General features: G+C 35.3%; 1 protein-coding gene across 4 annotated transcripts in view; it reads right to left on the reverse strand.

Moving 5' to 3' along the window:
• Nucleotides 1,603-20,463, reverse strand: part of GRK4 (G protein-coupled receptor kinase 4) — a 36,547-nt gene continuing 17,686 nt past the window's right edge. For 2 of the 4 annotated variants that reach the window (XM_021395371.1, XM_021395370.1), the window contains exons 6-16: nt 19,304-19,396; nt 18,733-18,796; nt 17,845-17,985; nt 17,309-17,499; nt 12,996-13,033; nt 10,833-10,922; nt 10,241-10,449; nt 9,307-9,444; nt 8,581-8,718; nt 7,564-7,686; nt 1,608-6,067 (exon numbers count right to left, since the gene is read on the reverse strand). In XM_021395371.1, coding sequence (XP_021251046.1) covers nt 6,014-6,067; nt 7,564-7,686; nt 8,581-8,718; nt 9,307-9,444; nt 10,241-10,449; nt 10,833-10,922; nt 12,996-13,033; nt 17,309-17,499; nt 17,845-17,985; nt 18,733-18,796; nt 19,304-19,396 — 1,279 coding nt within the window. In that variant the 3' untranslated portion in view covers nt 1,608-6,013. Of the gene's footprint in view, nt 6,068-7,563; nt 7,687-8,580; nt 8,719-9,298; nt 9,445-10,240; nt 10,450-10,832; nt 10,923-12,995; nt 13,034-17,308; nt 17,500-17,844; nt 17,986-18,732; nt 18,797-19,303; nt 19,397-20,463 lie in introns of those variants that run through there. The other 2 variants (XR_002438157.1, XR_002438158.1) reach the window with 2 other exon arrangements.

Here is a 20,463-nt window from a genome sequence, read left to right on the forward strand (position 1 = left end):
TTATCATAATTTTTTTTATTTAGCAAATGGTACATGATAAAGATGACCATGTAGCCAGAGTGCTGCACGCACCATGTGATAATTGCACATGCCACACCACGTTTCAAAATAAATTAAGCACATTAAAGAGAGCACAAGCTTTTATCAAAGATTAAACAAGCCACCGACCAAGTCAGTGTTTGCAGAACTGTTTTGAAGCTTTAGATCAAAATGCGCACCATTCCCCTAAGGGCTGCTGACTCACCAGTAGAAATGCAATGTAATGCCTGCCTGCACTCCTTGCTCTCCTCTTCCCAAGACTGCGCTGGCAGTGTCTGCCCTTCTGCTCGTTATCCATATACTGGGGTAAGTAGGAGAGAAGTCTAGGTATCTTGGGTTGAAGGTCCTCCTTTGGCAAGTGCTTTGTTAGGAGGCTCTCCCAATTTAAATTCACTGATGTTGCAAAAGCACAGATCGTGTTGCTGATCCTACTCACAGAGCAGCCCCACAAACAGCTGTACTGACAAAAATGAAGTAGTGGCAAATGGGCAAAGGACAAGAAGCAGCAGGACGGGTTGGAGAACAGGAATTTCTGTAAAGCCAACACTAACACAATGGAATAAAACAGTCATAGTCTCAATGGAGTAACAGCCACTATTAAGAAGTTATACAAAATTCAGTGGCTGACAGCAAATTCATCTCCACTTCCAGAAGCAAAAAGAAGAAATGTGCTTTTACCTGTTTTGAAAGAAAGACACGAATGCTGTGAATGTTTCCTAACTGTATGCTACCAAAGGCTTTAACAGGCTAACTCTTCATTCAATGTCTCAGTACAGGTTAGATGAGCATGCCAAGAATAAATATTCTCTCCTGAAGGGGCTTTTAAGCCAGCATTGCCAGAAACAATTCAGCAAGTCCCTGATTCCACTCAGTAATCCAACTATCTTTACTGACCCACATCACTCAACATATGCACAGATAATCTACAATATGCCAATAACACAGTTATATTATTGTTACATACCCTTAAACTGAAGGAGTTCTAGATATCAGTTATATGCTTAGCCCTTCAACTCATGTCATAAAATTACAGTGAAAGCCTTTTTTGAAAGTAAGGCAACATTTCGAAAATACAAGCAGTGTACCTTTTAAAAGTGTTTGATACAAGAAAAACAACTCCCCAACTAATTCCAAGGCTTAATTTTTTTTTTTTTCAAATAGAGTGAAGCCTGCGTAATCTTTTTTGGCAATAATGGAAAATTCAGTTTGCATGATTAGGCTGATGACAAGTTAAACAACTATTGACCAATCTCGCGTTCACATTCATACTGTTATCACAGTAAATGTGTTGAAGTAGCACATCCCCATAAATCTGTATGAAAATCACGCAGAATGTAAAAATGAGACTACAAGATAAGGTGTCAACTGAGCAAATACTAGGGTAATTTTCCTGGATCCATCAGTCTCATACTGGTAAAAATCTTACAGCACGTTAAACGCATTTTCTATTTCAACATATTGTGGGTTTTTTTTTTTAATTATTATTTTTTTTTTAATTACAACATTACCTATCCCAGCTACCGTGAAAGACATGGTAAATAAATAACGTAAGACAATAATACATGTGGTTGAGAGATGTGGCAGTGTTTTGCTTTTATTTCAAGAATAACAATGCTAGAATATCCAGGAAAACAGCTCATACAACAACAATTACTTGAGTGGTTTGGAAATTCCAGAACTAACACATCACATTTAACAATCAACATTGCTATAACTGGAAGGAATACTGGTGGTTTGGACATACGTGGAACATGAGAGAAAGGTTACCTATGTGCCATATGCAAAACTTATGATAAAACATATGGACAACTCTGAAATAAAAGAATTGTACATTCAGCAGAAGAGACATCATCACTACCAAAAGGAGCCAGGCAGGTAATTCAAAACAAAGTAAACATAAATTTAGCTTATCTTTAAAAAATTCCTTTTTTTCAGTATGTCTTAACGAGAAGCTCTTACTGAAAAATCTTCAAAAATGAAGATGACATTTCCAATGTTAAATTAATCTACCAGGTAAACCATGAGAAAATACTATTATTTCTGTTAACTTTCTTAAGTAACTTGTAACTAGTTACAATTAAACATATTGATGCTTATGTGAATCAAGATCTTTCTTGCTTATCATGACTACCAAATATGATCCATATCTGATTTTGCTTGAACATTGTGAAAGATGTTTTCTGCCTTCTTTAAAATATAGCAGAGCCAGCACATAAAGAAATCAGACTTTCGTGACTGAACAAACATTCTTCATTTTTGGCAATTAGAAATTTCTTACATCTATATTCTTGGAAAAATAATTGCAATGCCTTCTAGAATTGTTGGGTTTTCTTTGGTTGTTTTTAATAGCTTCTATCAGTGATTTCTCAAATTAGGCTTTTTTATTCTGAGATTTTTTTTTTCCCCAATTGAGACTGGTTTGTTGGTATTGTTTCTAGATTATAACATCTTTACAATAATCATTACAACTCTAACAAAAAAAAAGTTGACAGTTTCTTTTAAAGAAAGAAATCAACCCTGAGGCATGAATACTCTGTTCTGTTGGTCACAATAATCAAAAGCATTAAGTAAACCAATGAGATACTGGTACACTGTTTCACAGTTTGAATTTTGAGCTCTATATGTAGATTCATGAGGTATGCACAAGCAGACATTAAGACTTACATAAACAAATGTTTGGAAACAAAAGCTACAGAAAAGAAGGATTGATCTAATGCAAATAACTCCACAGAGATACTCCTCCTCATAGATCTTTCCATATCTCGTGCCAACAGAACAAAGCAGTTGGGCTGCTGGATTGTCTCACTGCTATTAAAACCTTGTAACGTGGATCTAGAATCTGAATTCATAGAGATGTAATGAAAGCATCCTGTATAACAAGAAAATTATTTTTTTCTTTTTTTAATTATAGCTTCACGGAAATAAAAGTCTACATCATCAGTAAACAACCTGCTGCCTTCTCTCATCTGCATCTTAGAAAAATCAAGAACAAAATTCATATCACATCATACCACAGTGTTTCGCTTTTATCTCCTTACCCTTTTCACACTTTCAAAGTGAATCTCTAAGCTAGTAATATTGGTCACTTCAGATTACATAGCACAACTTCTTAACCTCCATGTACCGTATAAAGACAATTACATAGATTCCTGCAGTTTCTTGTCCTAATTCGATGATTTACATTAAATAATATCTAGTCATTATGTGCTTATGTTTCTAATTGCTTACATTTTATACTTTGATACTTGTGCAGATTGTGACAGCTTTAATGTATTTATTTTTCACATAAATAATGAAGTTAGTAAATTGTGCAAGGAGCAAGGTCATACTCATTGAATGGCAATAAAAGGAACAAATTTATAGTTGAAAAATGCCATCTTGACCTTAGTGGCAAAAAACAGAATTTAGATCTGAACCCTGCTAACACGTAGTTACCCTTAAAAAAAAAATTAGAAGTATTATTCATAACTCAAGGAAAAACTTGTGAAGTGAAAGCTTTAGAAAAACATGCAAAAAAGCCACACATGGTCAAAAGTTCCTTGTCCAAAGGAGCAGAGGTATAAATAATTGAAAGAACCAATTATTAGGATCAGTTTGCCTTTCTGTTTATCTAGCTTCTTTTCTTGGGAGAACCCTGGAGAAAAAGTGTTAAACCTCCACACTCCAAAGTGGGGGATAATTTTTTATTTTCTTTATGTTAAAGTACTTCTTTCTCTAAAATGGGGAAGAAACTTGAAATACACAATGAATATACTTTCACATTTTCTTTATTTAAGTCAATTCCTACAGTTTCTTCATTAAAGTTACCCAGCCTGTGTCCATGGAATTCTTGCCTGAATCTCAAGTTCCTCTAAGTAGGTATTAAATCCAGACTGTCACTCCATGTATCTAATGTTAACACTGTCACCTTTGTTTGCCTCAGAATGGTAAATCTAAGATCTTAAAAACTTAAACCCTTAATAAGAGAAACGTGATCAATAGCCCAATCAGGTAGGTATTGCTAAAACACTTTTGTTACCTCTCTATTTCTCCATTCCCACCTTTTTATAGAGTTCTTCTCTTATTGTCCTACATAATAAAGATGGTCAGGTCAGACTGTGCCAGCTCATTGTCTCACCCATAATGGTTCCAGTCAACACCCTTACTTCAGCTATTTCTGTTTCTGTCAAGTCTCCCATTCCTTCACTATTGCATCAGATTGTCATGCAGGAATTTCTCTCTCCCGCTGCCAACTTCTCTCTTTGAACTTTCCATGGTAGTCATTTTGCCGTCCTCTGTGCCACTTTAGATATTAGAAAACATGCACTGAAAACACAGAAAAAGAATTTAATTCCTCATTTCTGTGGCACAGTATTCAAGAGGAACAATTTCAAATAGGGACCCCAGCAGAATTTTGTAAAACGTTAGTTTTCCAACTTATTTCAAATTTTAATCCATTAAAACATTTATCAACAGAGACAAAATACTGTGAATTTACATTTGATAGTCAAGCCTACTGCGGGTGTATCTTTGGAGCATAGTTACAGTTTCTCCCAGGAGGTCTGTGGATCACAAGCAGAAACCTATCGAGGTAGATATTCAGTCGGTGCATATAGAACATATGCAGCCTGCTTGGTTCCTAGAGATTTGAAACTGAAAAAAAAAAAAGGATGCTCTGTGGAGACAATCTTCAGAAAACAGATCATAATGTATAAGAAAAGTCATGTCTCCAAGAATATTACGTTTCAAGACTAAATTTTGAAAACAGAAAAGGCTCTCATGAAATGTGTTCCCTAAATTTATTCTCATACATAGATAAACTGTTTTACACAGAGCTTTACAAAATAAAGCCTGGCTTACTTTGAGCCCAGAAGAACGGACATTTTACAAGCTTCCAACAAACTGGAAACAATTTTACTCATGAACATAAGGTAATCATAACTAAAACTTCAACAGCAGCTCCACATCTGCGTTAAGCAATCATAAAAGTAGGTTTTAATCTTTATGCTTTTGAAGGTTATAAGGAAAGACTATTTACATAATTAAATGTAATACTTAACACTAGCTTGTCTTTCCCTCAGTGGCAGTGATCACAGTCAACCCTACATTGCATATCACAACATTATAAGCAGAGAAGAAAGTATTAAGAGCCTACGGTTTCTTTTTTTTACCTATTATAAAACCCTAACATCTCACATGGAGTTGTAAACAATTTCATTTACGGAAAAAATAAAAATAAGTTCCTCACAGGTAAAAAGAAGTCCTTTTAGTAAGGGGAACAAAGTACACAAAGTATAGTTAAAAAATTTTTGTATAGGTCTACTTGCATGGTCCATGCTGAGGGACTGTATGGAGAAGATGTGTAAGAAAGATTCAAAGGGAGAATGGGGCAGTACAGTTGATCACAAGATTAAGCTATATGTCCAGAATTCTAGATAAAAATAAGTGAAGACTAAAACTATTTTCAGATCTATATAGCAAACAGCATTTCATAATAGCTAGTCACAGTGCACTGAATTCCTTTATTTCCTTAGCAGTTTTCTTGAGATGCATTAGACAGCACTGCCATGCAACCAGATAATACTAGAATTATGAACTTTATCAGTAGAGCAATTTTACTCTTAAAAAAACCCCAGCTAATAAAGGTCTAAAGAACAAGAAGTTTTTTTTTTTACCAGGAGCGGAAAAAGTCAAATTAAATTTATGCCATAGATATTATTTCTCTGCTTTAAAATCCTATTAGTATTTCTAGATTCATTCCATTGCAGGGGCGAGGGGAAGATGATAAATCAAATACATACAGAAACACACTCACTCAAATGGCACTCGTTTTTTGTACAGTTAAGCTTTAGTGAAAAATATACATCTTAAAACAAATGAAGTACAAATGTACAAAAATTCTTGAACTCAGATAAAAAATATATATAATACACTTTGCTACAGAGATATAAAACATTTAAAGTTTGCTCATCCTTTCTGATGACAGTGAAGTGATTTAAAGTCTAGAGGACTCCTGCTCCTCATCACTGCAATCAGATTTAAAGCAGACCTGCAAAAGACGACAAAAACATAATTTAGCTGCAAATATAACACTATTGTTGGTTTGAATATTTCTGGAGGCACAAAGGCAGTGTAGAGGGGAGGGGATTGGATCTTGTTCCAGAACATTTTACTCCATACTAACTAATACTTTGGGAGTATCAAAGGAAACTATAGCCCTACCCCAAAGCTCAAGTCTTTAAAAGTTCATTTAAGAGAAGTAAAGAACCTACGATTAAGTTCACAGGACAAATAACTGCAGGGTTTTGTTTGTTTAACTTTAAAACCATCTGAAGGCTCGCAACCCGCGCTAGTATTTTTATGAATCTTCTCAGTAGAAAGACCTGTATCTCAGGACAGTATAAACTGATTCAGCTTGGTAAAACTATGCTAAAGCACAAGCTTTAGGTGTAGCTACGTGAGATTATTAGTATACTTAACCAATCCTTCTATTCCATCAATGTAAATGTGGAAAAAGTGAATTCCGAAAGGTGAACTAAAAATAGCAGTACTCTCATACATTCCATTAGCATTGTGCCATTTTACAGAGGCGAATTACCAGCTGATGACAAAAATCATCATCATGCAATTTTAATGTGGCTCTGTTGTGGCTACTTAGCAAATTTAAAATTCCATTTCTGCTTGAAAGCCAAAGCAGTTCCTAGAGAAGTGTTTCCTACCGGAATGTACTAGGCTTCTCGAGATAATTTCACTCTGAAGTGCAGGCATACTGAGCAAGCAGAATTGCATATAGTATCTTCAACTGAAAATCTTTACAAATAGCTTACTTCTCAACACCTATAAGCAAACATATTGTCATGTCTTTTATACAGTGTTTTGGTATTCAGTTCATATAACTTTCAAACTTTAGTTAAAAGTAGAAGTTATGTCTGTAAGCGAGGTTGTGCGTTATCAAAAGCTATGTAAATATATGTTGTTTTGGTGATAGAATTAAAGCTTCTTGCTGAAGTGCTTTAACATCTATTTCATAAGCCCTAAATGAATTTGCTTAGCTTAATACACCACAACGATTAATTGGGAGTCCATCTTTCTAAGGGAAGAAGTACTACATTGCACTACCAATCACACTAACTTTGGAATTCACTACTCAGTTCTACGTAAGTTGTTGCACAAGGAGTCCTCAATTATCTCTCAAGTCATCTCCTCATAAGTTCCACAAAAATTGGCAAAGGAGTACAAGCGAATGTAATATTTTCAGAAAAGAAAGACGTACAATACAGTGTTAGCAACATACACTACCTTTTTCCCCCCCACAGGCAACCTCTAGCAAACACTAGAGAAAAGCAGAATGCTGAAGAATGAAAAACTCCTAGGCTTTATATGGATTATCAGTTTCTGAAATGCAGTGCAGGGGCAAACACATAAGCCAAGTTTCATTAGTTTAAGCATTCTCCTATCACAAGTTAACTTTTAAAAATGCTGAAATTGAACAGATTTTAAGGTCTTCCTAGTAATTTTCTTATCAAAGAAAAGAAATACCCTTACCTCTCCACTAAAAAGCCTGTGAAAGAAGCCTCTCTTTGGTTTAGGAGACCTCTCTCTGTCTGGTGACACAGTACCATCAGTTTCACATGCATTAATATCTTCAAAGCATCCTGTTTCAATCATCTTTGAAACATATGAAATATAAATTAAGTATCCATACAAGCCTCTCAAATACATTCCATTTATCATCCACTTACTCTGACTGGTTACTCCTAACTAGTTAAAAATACATCAGTTTCATGCTACTGAAACTACATCATTTGCAGACCTTCTTGAAGGAAAGCACAAAATCTACATTAACTCTTCTTGAGCACTAAGAAAATTTTAAAAAACAACATGAGTACTATCATGCAGGCAAGCACTAAGATGCTCCTTCACTTTTGTGAGGAATTTCTGCTGCCTATAATGCAATAAGCGTAAGTTTTTAGAAGTGGATTTGCTTTGTGTATCATTACTTGATTTTTCTTTTGTCTATTCAGCTCACTTCAGAACACTCTAGCCTAACAAAGATAATATCTTTATACTATAGACTAAAGTTTATTAATAAATACGACTGAGTATGAGAAATTATCAATGCAGAATCCCAGACTGTTCCTTCAGTAGCCTTAAAAGGAAGCCTGACTTCACTAATGTTGAATAGTTTGTTTTGAAACTTTAGAAGAGGCAAACTGTGGTTCTGCATTACTAAGTCACTTGGACACTCTACTGATGCTTGAGCACAATACAGTGAAACAGCAGCTTCCAACCAAACCTATTAACTTTTTAATAGTTTGAGAACTATCATCTTCCTATGAAGAGTAATACTCCATACATATGGCAGAAGAACAAGGAAAATGTGGTGAATAAAGTTTTGTTGACTGTAAGAAGGTGTCAGCTTTCATTTTACACATGTTTATTGTAGACCTTCAATTTTTAGTAATTAATGAAGTTTTCTGGGGAAAAAGCATTATACATTTATCCCACATTAAGTCTTCTAATCACTGTGCTAAAGAAAATCTTCTATGAAATATATCATACCTCATTTTGCCAAGGGATTGAGACACAACCCGTAACAAATTTGGAATAGAAGTCATCATCTGTTGTATCCAGGTTCACTCCTTTCACTGTAGAGAACTGCTCAATGTCCAGGACATCTTTACAATATACGGCACGTGGCTGCAGTACAATACAAGATTGTTTCATTAAATTTTTTTTTGCCCTAGATGAGCAGAGGGGAGTATGAAATATCTCCAATTTTGTATTTCACATTACTGATGATTAAATTACACTATATTGCACAACAGTAATGCAAAAACTTAACAGAATCTTGTCAATGCACTTGGGGAATTCCATCCATCCTGCAAGTATCAGAACAAGGGCATCGAAAACAGAAAGAACACGTAGCATCTCTGATTTTCTTACTGGTTGTCATAGTTCACTTGTCCTCTGTCACCTTCCTTTCAACTCCAGAGTTGTTTCCTCAAAGCTAAACTTGTTGCATTTAGCATCTGATCTAGGAAAGTTGAGTTTTCAGGGCTAAGAGAAACCACCTAGAAAGCTCTATAGTGCAATACTAAACAACTGACAGAAGCAGTGTTCTCAATGAACCACCACAAAACAACTAGCCATCAAGATCTACAACGGTATTCTCCAACCAGTGTGAATCACTGTAAAAGTTTTTCTGCAGTTCACATGATTATTGACACAGAATTATGACAGTTCATGCCTTTTTAGATACTAATCAAATCTGTCTCACCTACTTACATCTGGCAAAAATGGAGGCTCCAACATGTTAGCTTCCAGCCTCTTGAAGTTAATATTCTTGAAAATAGGATGTTGTTTCACAATAGCAGCTCCATTTTCTGTGCAACCCAGTCGCTCCCCTGGATTTTTTGCAAGCAGCTGCAAAAATATGAATAAAAAGGCTGTCCTAGTGATATGATCACTCTATTGAGAAGAAAACAACCCTACGACTCTCTTGCTTGGCCTTTTAGAAGATGAACTTCAATGTGGTATCAAAATGAACTGGAAATTCAAATTACAACATTGTAAACAAAAGAATCCCAGAAAACAGATTGTTACTTTTTCTGGCCGTAAAGACTAGAGCCAAAGTTGTATGAAAATATTTTAATTAATGCCACGTTGAATAAGTTTTGCAGTAGACTCTACTTTCAGGAAATACAGATTTACATTTTTCAGCGGTTTAAGTAATTTATTTATTCTGCACAAACTAGTAAAGAAACTTTTTAAGCTTTCTGCATAGATGTGCTTCTTATTACATTTAAGAGCACAGAAGGTTAAAAATATCTGCTGTCTCGTACAGACTCTTTTAGAGAAGGAAGCTCGTATACAACTCTGCCACTTCTCTTCATACAGTATCAAAGCTGAACATTTTATTGTACTCTGTCTATAATCAGGCATAGTCTAAGAAATGCTGCATTTTTCATTCAGATGAAAGAGAAGTCAATTTATGCTGCCTCCCTTAATTTTTAAGGTTCAGAATTATCAGAATTTGATAAAATAAGCAAGTCACGGACTACCAGAAATGTCCATTTGAACCAAAGAAAGATTTAGGTAGAGTACTCCACATCACTCCAGCTTTTTAAAAAAATTCAGTAGAAGACTTTAAAATAAAGCAGTTCATCTCTTAAAGAGGATTAGAAATTTAATTTTCAAACCTCTACGTCTCTTCACCCACCATCCTGCAGATGGATTTTGCCTCCTCAGAGAACTTGTCTGAATACGTTTCTTGGTCCTCCTTTACTCTCCGGTCAATCTCATCTCGTTTGACCCTTTCCTTGTGCTTCCTGAATGGCGACTGTCCTTCAATCATTTCATAAATTAAGCACCCAAGACCCCACCAGTCTGGGCTGAATGTATATTTTTCATTTTTGAGCACTTCTGGAGCTACAAAAATAAACAAAAAAGTAACAATTTAACTAGTACTCTTTTGGTTCTGTACAAAAGGTCTTTAAGCAACCCCTTTGCTCTCTGAAGAAATGTTAATTTCTACAGTGAAGACTGTGTGTATCCAACAGAAGCATGTAAGCTTTGAATACTTAAGACCAGAAGAAATTAGGTGTTTTCTTTAAGTTCTATCTAAATCTATATTTTCCAAAGTTAATTTTTCTCATTTATTAAGAAGGCTTATAACTGACTACCAACATTTTCCACCATGTGTTACAGTCTTTCTTTCCAGACCCAGTGTAGCTCTTTGGACAAGTTATTGACATATTTTTTTTAACCAAACTTGCTGGTAAAACCGAATTAGTAAAGGATATTTCACATACCCATGTAACCAACAGTGCCAACCCGTCCTCTGACAGTTTCTCCTTCTGGAATCTGCACAGCTAATCCGAGATCTGAAATTCTAATATGTCCTGTTCACATTAAAATAAAGATAGTCAGCAAATAAAATATCACTTTTACAACAAGAAATTTGTCTTGCACACCTCATCAAAAAACATCTACGCCATCAGAATATACATATATCTCATAGAACTCAGCTTCTTGAACTCCAAAGAAGTCCCCTCTTATTTTTTTCCTCCTTTTTTTAAACTTATAATGGAAGAGAAGTACAGATCTAATTCATTTCCCAAAGGTCACGCATAAAAAAAATGTTAAGTACTCTATTTCTAGCTTTGGCATTGGCTGCAACTCTAGTATAAAAAGAAATTAATGTCTGCTTATATAGGGTTCTGCATGTACACATTAGAGATTTATATTTTTCCATTCTACATTCCCCCCTACAAAAATCTAGCTTTCTATCTTCTTCTCAAAATATCAGAATTTACTGCATATATTCCTAATGAGGAAACTGTAGCCTGTACTGAAGTATCAGGTTTTCCTCTAACGAAGCACCCCAGTAATGCTAAGTGCAAGTAATAGGAATTTCTTCCCCTACTCCTACGCAAAAAGAAAAGTAGCCTAACCAAAACCTACTCAGAACTGTTGTTGTTATAACATGCCAGTTCAATACAGAACTATCACAGACTCTCAGAATAATTCAAGCTTGAAGCAATTTCATAAGGTCTCTAGTGCACCCTCCTGATCAAGCAGAGTCAGTCCAGAGCATTCAAGGATTCTTGTTTGTTTGTTTTGTGTTTTTGTTTGCTTTTACTTCTGGTCTAGAAAGCCTCCAAAACTAGACACTGCATCACCCCTCTGGGTAGCCTGTTCAAATGCCTGACGTTCATTTGCACATGTTTTCTTTGTCATTCAAAAAGCACCGCAGCATTAGTGTTGGTTACTATTAGCATATTAATTTCTTTTTTACATATGCTACATAATCATGGTGTGGGGAAAGAGAGAGTAGAAAAAGTTAAGTGCCACTTTTTATGCAGGTTAGAAATAATTAAATGTTCTTGAGCAGTAAATACTATTTTAAATATTCAGATGCTCTTCTGTTCCCTAACATCTGATGAACCCCTTGTCAAGTGCAGGATCTGAGCTCCTGAAGTGATTTTCTAATTAGCCTCCTCTGCTCTCTGGAACAAGATCAGAATATCCCTGCCAGAAACAAAACATTCTAGTGCAGTCCTGTATGGCTACATTTTTCCTCAAGGAAACCTGCCACTTTTGCTAGATGTTGCTGGAGAGAAGAATTAAAGAATGCATTTATCTGATGTCTACTAAAGCTTTAGCTCTTGCAAAGTGACTTCTCCCAAGCATCTTCTTTTTCAGAAGTTTATCAGTCAGAACATGCTGACATTAAAGACTAAAAATAAATCCTGTGCTAATGACTCCAAAAGCAATTTTTCCTTTAACTAAAATACTCAGCAATTACAAGAACAAACTGGTAATATTCAGCCACAGCTTAGAAGAAGGTAATTGCTGCACATGTTCTACAGTGAGTTCAAATGATTTTGGGTAAGTTTAATACAAAGTCATTAAAGAAAATTAATTTGGCTTCTGGAAAAAAAATAAAAAAACTTTTTTTTTTTACATTGATTTGACTTCCTTGATTCTCTGAAGCCACATCTACACTAGCAACCATCAAAACTTCTGTTTTTGTTGAAGTGTTGAAACAAACATACCTCAGATTTCTTTCCTCTTTACTGCTTAACATCATATTTTACTGATTAGGTGTAATTCTGACCTCGAACCAAATAAATTATGTAGTAAAAGATAAAAAGATGAATGAAAACAAATCCAAGTTTTAGTCATATTAAATCAAAGGAAAGGGAGAAGGAGCAGCAAAAGAAAAAAGGTCATTCTGAGGGGAGAAATGGACCCCTTTGACACTACATGTAATTTCTCATTCACCTAACCACAGTATTTTTTCAAATTCTCTAAGAAATACGGACAGTTTTAGTTTACTAATTAAAATACACTAGACTTAGTATTTGTCACTCAAGTCCCTCCTATTATGAAGATATACTGTGCAAGAAATTAAAGAGATTAAGTAGTATGTTTTGTAATTCCTGATTTCAAAATTAATTTTATTTACTTACCACAGTCATCGAGGAGTATATTTTCAGGCTTCAGGTCTCTACAAATTAAAATGAATATGAATGTTAATTATACATAGGGCAAGATTCTCACCTATCATGAAGTATAATTGGGGCACAATAGGACTTCTTATAATGGTTCTGATTGAAGAGATTTTTCCAGCTCATACCTACATACAAAAAAAGCTGTGAAGTTGAGGACCTATAAAACAAATGGCATAACCACAGAACACTTGAGAGTTCCCTAAATCTCTATCCTGTTTATGCTAAAACAGCAATTTCACAAGAGAAGCTCTCTCTACATAACACTAAAATCTTCAGACGAAGAACTAACTTACGCCCAAGCTTGTGCTCACAAGTTAAAGACCTTTCTCCTGAGCATACTAGCCATGCAGTTTCGCAGAAGTAAAACAAGCCAGTACTTGCTGCAGTTTGATGTCTACTCAAACACAGTTTGTTTCTTTTGGACATGCAGCTTCACAAGAAACATTCTTTAGCTATTAAATGGTAACAAAAGTCAGGAAAGAGTTAAAGAGGTATTAATTTTTTTTTCAGTGTTACAATTCTGCATCTTACAGACGCTGAAACAGAAGCTCTTCATGTACAACTGCAACAAGGTAAGGTACTAAAATAAAAAGCAGAAACCAGTGTATAATTTAAAAGAAAAAGTTTTACGAAGAATCATTCTAGCATTTACATTCAAAGTTTTACGAAGAATCATTCTAGCATTTACATTCAAAATGAGAGGGAAACATACAATCATACTTTTGTTCAAATCAGATATTGCTAAATTCATGCTCTAAGGTATGGGAATTTGTTTTAGTTTCATTGTTTCACAAAATGAACTATATAATTAAGTCTTTCCTACAAATATTTAAGTCTGAACAGTCCCTATAATGTTAAATCATTTCACATCAGATACAAGTTTATAATACCAGGGAAATCAGGAGATATTGAAGTTAAGAGAAAAAACACAACAACAACTCTCATCTCAGATTTTAGGCAGAAACAAGTCTACTCTGAAACATAGAACACACATTCAGATTAACTCAAACAGTTTTAAAGACTCCCATCCAGCTCCTAGAAAGTTGATAAAAGCCTGATCTAAAACATAATACTTAGAGAAACATCTTAATGGAAGCTAATTCTGTTCTTTGATCCATCATTAGTCAATATTAGAACTTACTGTAGCCAGAATTCTAGTTGTGTAATACTATTCGTTTCTAGGCCTAACAGTTAGCAACAAGTAAGCCCCTGAAACCATCAAGAATTTAGCTATCAATTCTAGCTTTGGGATGCATTGAACCATCATCTTTCTCACTCCTTCCTTCTTCCATCATGACAGAAGCCAAAGTTTCTGTTGAAATACATGGACTTTGATCCTGTAGTGGACAACAGACTACTTCAACTGAAAAACAAGCTCAGAAGGAGAGCCAGTAACATAATTCTAGGAACAGGAGCAACAGTTTTCCCCTCATAAAGCAGACAAAGGCTAGATGACTGCAATGCTTACAAAACTAAGAGGTTCATTTTGAAAACAGATTGAAAAAATATACACTTTTAAAATTGAGCTAAACATGCACGGGTCTATTTTTGCTACAGCTTACACCAACATTCAAATCCCTTTTAGAACAGAGGCACTTGTTCCACACCCTGTCTCATGCAAATCCTGATTTCGATCTACCTATTATCAAACCTTTTACGTAACAGATGGATGAACAGCTCCACTACTGCTTGTTTCTGTGTTTGCTTATTTTTCTGATGCCGGCAACACACGGCCAGTTACAGGTGGTTTCAAAAGCTAACACTGAAGATGTAAACCAGCTCAATCCCTCCATAAGGCACTACAGGGCCCTCCTTCCAGATCTGCACCTATTCTTTCAATCCAGTGAGAGCCGCACTCACAAAGTGGCACAACTGACTCCAGGGTACTGAGGACAGCTCTAATAGCACTGCTGACATGGAGTAGTAGCTTACATACAGACGTGCAACTAAAAATTGGAGAGGAAAGATAGGCCCATCTTCTGCACTTGATTAGGCATTTTGCTACTGATGGCAACACATGCCAAATACAATAAAATTTAACATGGCAGACTTACTTTAAAACTGCTATTCCAGAACAGAACAAACTAACAAGATAAATTGATTTTAGTTCTATCTACTGATACCTGCTTGCATTGAGGATTTTTATTTCAGAAGTTCTGAATTTCCTTTCTTCCACTGCCTTTACAGCACACTTTACTGTGAATATATATGGATAGTTACAAAAATACATTTTCAATAAAGCCTTCTAACTGCGTTAACAGTTTACGCAATTTACTTTAAGAGATAGCTTCATTTAAGACTCCTCCTTTAAAGCTAGGAAAATGAATGTTGTAATAGGTCCTGTGGTCTTATCAGTATTAAATATTTATAAAACAACAGCAAGTGTAGAGCACTCCTTGCCCCAGAAAACAAAAAAACATTAGAATCATAGAATTAGCTAGGTTGAAAAAGACCTACAAGATCATCCAGTCCAACCATCCACCTACCACCAATAACCCCATTAAACTATGTCTCTCAATGCTATATCTAAATGTTTCTTGAACACAGGTAACATCAGTTACCTTAATAGGAGAACAAACTGCAGTATCAACGAAACTACACTTCAGGTAGTCCTGTCCCCCACAACATTATGACTGCAGGTTACCAGCATAATTTCTTTAGTGGGAATAAAATAACTACGGCCAATGTTTTCCAACCTTTGTGGTTCATTAACCATACAGAGTCACTGTACTGATTCCTAAAAGCATTGCCTTTAAGATGCTTACAGAGAATTTCAATCATGTAACACATCACTGTAATTAGCGACATCCTGAATACTTCTGTGATCACCTTTTTCAGTTTCTTGATTATAAAAATGTAGAATTTAACACAATGCTCCAAAATAAATTATACAAAAAGAAATAAATATGAGGCAAAAAGAACCTAGATCATCTGGAAAAAACAAACTACTTTTAGCAAAGAAGAAAAAACAAGACCATTTTGCATGAAGTTGGTCATTCCTTATTCATAAAAGCAGGGTAAAAGTAGTTCTACAGAGAGCATAAAATTATCCAAACATTTTCGAATTTTAGTCCTCAAGTGCATTTGAGCTGACATGGTATAATCAGAGTCACCTTTCATCTGTTTACATTTTGGGCAGGAACTCCCTTAGTATGTCCTATACTGAATTGTTTAAATAATGACATAATGCCTTCAGGTATTATGATTTAATTTAAGTTCTTTCTTCTTCCCCCTGAGAATACAGATTATTCAGTGAGTAACACCTGCACTGTCTCTTCATGCTTCATTATGAGATGAGGATTAAAAATAAATATTTTTTCTTATTAAGTTGCAATTGCACTCAAGAGTTGCTTGTGAAACTACTTTTCTGCTTCCTCAATTAGTAGCAGCCCATACAAATTTCTAATAATTGGAAATTGGTTACATAACAGCACAAAAAATGGACACATCTCGACTCCAAGGCCACTCCAAAGTAAGCAGTTACAGATGACGCTAGATTGAACATGTGTGTTTGATGATCTAGTTAGCAATTTGCATACAAGTTGAACACAAGGGCTGTGGGTTTCGTTTTTGGTTTTTAAACAATTACTTGTTTTCACTTGGGAAACATGAAATGACCTATTTGTAGCTGATTCACATGAGAACAATGAGCAAAACCAAGACTCTTAAGCTTACCCTCTCTTCCCTCCTTCCAAAACACACTGCGCATCATTACAAGATTGGCCAAATTCTTTAGGGAACAATGCATAACCAGCATAAGCCTGATTTATTCTGTGTTTCTGCCACTTTCCATGAGAAGGACCGCTGTGTACGTACGTTAATTTTCCATAGTGGGCATAGAAAAGACTCACTATATTAACTTATGCAAGATTGTAACTAACATTTTTACCTTTTTGCATAACAAGCAAGGCAGCAAAGGACTTCAGCAGTCTCCCATGAACATCTACTTTAGAGTGGACATGCAATGGCATGTTCCCAAAATGCATTTATTTATTTGAATTGCTAATTAATTTGCTTTATGTATCATAATTTTCTATCACTTTGCCATTTTTTTTTTTAGTGTTTTAGGATATATCAAGTATCAGGACTGGAATAAACATTAAAAAGACAAGATTAATAATTCCGAAGGACATGTTGTCAAGAAGACTATTACAATTTTTTGCTTCTTTTACTATGAAGTACAAGCTTATTTTAACAGAAAATAATTGGTATGTTCAATGCTGAGCAGACCTGGTGATGCCAAGGTATGAGTTATTGAAGATTGTACTTACCTGTAAACAATTCTCTCTTTCTGCAAATCCTCCAGACCACAGCACAGTTCTGCAGCATAGAAAATAGCCCTTTCTTCATCAAAGCCAGGATTTCCCATGTTATATATGTGAAACTTCAAATCCCCTCCATTCATTATGGTTAATACTAAACACAGGGCATCTTTTGTCTCATATGTATAGGATAAACTAACCTAAGAAGAGGACAGAGGAAGATGACGACCATTATTCACCTAAACACCAATACAATTCTCAGTTCCTTTTTCCAATATAAGCAAAATATGAAGTCATTTAAAAAAACAAATATGAATAAACCAGAAAAACAGAGAACTGTTCCTGTCCAGTAAGGTTACACCTTGACTAATCCACCTATAAAACCTCTGCACAGAACTACTCATAATCACACATTCTAGTTATTACACCAATCTTTGCAGTCACACATTCTCAAAATCAATTACAGAACGTCAAGGCCATAAGCCCCCATAAGGCAAACAATGCAAGACAAACTCACAAGAACAAGATTAGAAGTAGATACTTACTACAAACCTACTATTCACTTTTTCCAGAATTCTTTTTTCATTTAGAGCCATTGATTCTCCTTTCCTCTTCTTTATTCTCTTTTTTTCTAGCTTCTTACAAGCATACATTTTTCCTGTTGCACGTACTTGACAAGCACACACCTAGAAAAGAGAGGGAAAGCGCGTAAGAGACATTAACTTCATACATACATATATACACACACACACATATATATATCAAAATTTATTCTTTTTTTTTTTTCCAAGCTTTTAAATGATCTCAGAAAAATAAAGGGTTTGTAAGTATCTACACAGCACTTTCACCCACAAAACAGCTTAAGAGGGTCACAAAAGCTGTAACAGGAATGGAAAAGAGAAGAGGTTACACAAGAGCCAACACACTTTTTGCTGAGGTTGAACAGTTCAGTAAAACTGCAGATCTTGTGTTGAAGGAACTCTCGACTATGGTAACTGCAGGACAGAGGACCAACATCCACATCATACTCAAGCATAAGAAAGGTTAATTTAGTAATCTTCCTGACCCTTCAATACAGAGATACAGTTGTAACATTTAGAAAAAAAACCACTGCCTTATAAACAGAATGAAATAAATCTAGATTTTCACCTCGAGTTCAGGAATATACTACATAATTACTAAGTGTGCTCTCATCACCAATAAAAATTTTAAGCAGAAGGAATTATTGTTATAGTTGGGGAAGTTTTCTCCATCTTTGTGCATGACCTACAATATTGAGACTAGCACATTAAAACAAAGTGGTTTGGATCGATGACAGTTCGCTAGTTGATGTCAGAATTTAGATTGTTAAGAGTCAAGAGTTAAAAAAAATCTGATTTTCCTCTGTATTAACCTTTAAGGACGGCCTCACAGAAAAATATCTCTGTACTCACCTCTCCAAAACCACCTTTGCCAAGTACTCGGTAATGCCTAAACGTGTGTTTGGTTACTGGTTGCCTGATTAGAAAGAAACAATTAATGCAACAAGAATTATACAAATTTGCAAACCCCTTTCCACCCCAACATCTGTCTTCAATTTCTCCCTCCTGTTCTTTAACATCTAGCGGAATAACAGTTGCCTTGACTTCATGAAGATAGCATTATAATAAATTGAATTTAAAATGAGAGAGGTGAACTGGAAACTGACTGGAAACATGGGTCTAATTATTATTTACTTACAGGAGGGAACCAAGTACGGAACTTAATGCTAACAGAGTTCCCAAGATTGTTATCCCACTACACGCTTGGCAATAAATTTGCATTTACTTAATACAAATTCACTACATAAAGACTCTCAAACAGATACTTCAGTTGGAGCATTGACTCTTCCACTGTCCCATCAAAGTCATCCTTGAATCTTGTCTTTCAGATCAAGATTTCTCTAATGGGCATTGTGTAGCAAGCAGAACGGGTCAGAAAGCAAAACAGAATTATAATGTAAATATTATTTTAAAATACACTTACTTCTCCAGCCATTTCCACTGTAAAAAACGGGAAAAATACACACTTTCTTGGTAAGCTTCAAAAGGTCTCCTGCTTAGGTATTCATGGACAATTCTAGCAACAGGAAAATAATGTCAGTCTTACACTGAAAAACTGATGATCAGCGTAATCAGTGGAGCAGTAGGCAGAAAAAGACTGTTGCTGCAATTAATAATGGTTTTAACCTAGATGTCTCACAAAGTGAGCAGCAATCATAGAAAACTATTCCTTGCCAGAACACTAGTAAATGCAAAAATAGCTGTTACATACAGTAATTAGGAAGTTCAACCATTGTATTCACATTAACTGTCTTCAAGCCCACCTAAACATCAGCCAACCAGTAGCTATAAAAGGTAACTATGACCCCACAAATATGACTTCTGAAAGGGATTTACAGGAAAAGATCAACAAGATTTTATACATCCTTTGGAATTGGGTAAGTGAAGTTTCACTCTGTGGTTTGAAATTGGACTACTAAATAACACATCCAAACCTGAACTCCATGCATCTTTATCGTTCCCCTCTTAAACTAAGTACACCAAGGTAATTAAGAACACAAGTCATTCAAACTGTATGCAGATATTTATTGGACAGTGGAAAGGGAAAGACAGATCTTCCATTTGAGACATGTTTTAGTAGGTGTTCTGACACATCCCTTTCAATCTTCTAATCTCAGGTGGTTATAAAGTATACTTATTTTTGTTGCCACGGTGATGACCCAAGCAGTGACAAAACAAGCCTTCAGACGTGATCAAGCATGCCTTGAAAAACCAGTAATATTAGAAACATGAAGGCTTTGAGAAGACATGCAACACTGGTAAACAGGTATCCTTCCTCCAAGAAGAAAAGCCTTCGCTCCTGCAGCTGTGTGAAATATTGCTGCATGATTTCAGAACAAAGTTTGTGTGCGATAACTATCATACTCAATCCTCTAATCAGCCATGTTAATGGAAGAATAATTAACCCATTTTCCAGAACCATAAAGTGTCTAACGCTGTTCACGAACCTTTCACACACCAGTTTACAACTTTATTCTTGGTAAGTGCTCTCATCATAGAAGAGAGCACACTCAAAAGTAAAAATATAATGATGAAATACTATTCTAACTTAAAGAATACTTACTTGTTAGCAGCTAAAATAGC

The sequence above is a fragment of the Numida meleagris genome, chromosome 4 (genome assembly GCF_002078875.1).
Source record: "Numida meleagris isolate 19003 breed g44 Domestic line chromosome 4, NumMel1.0, whole genome shotgun sequence".
NCBI lineage: Eukaryota > Metazoa > Chordata > Aves > Galliformes > Numididae > Numida > Numida meleagris.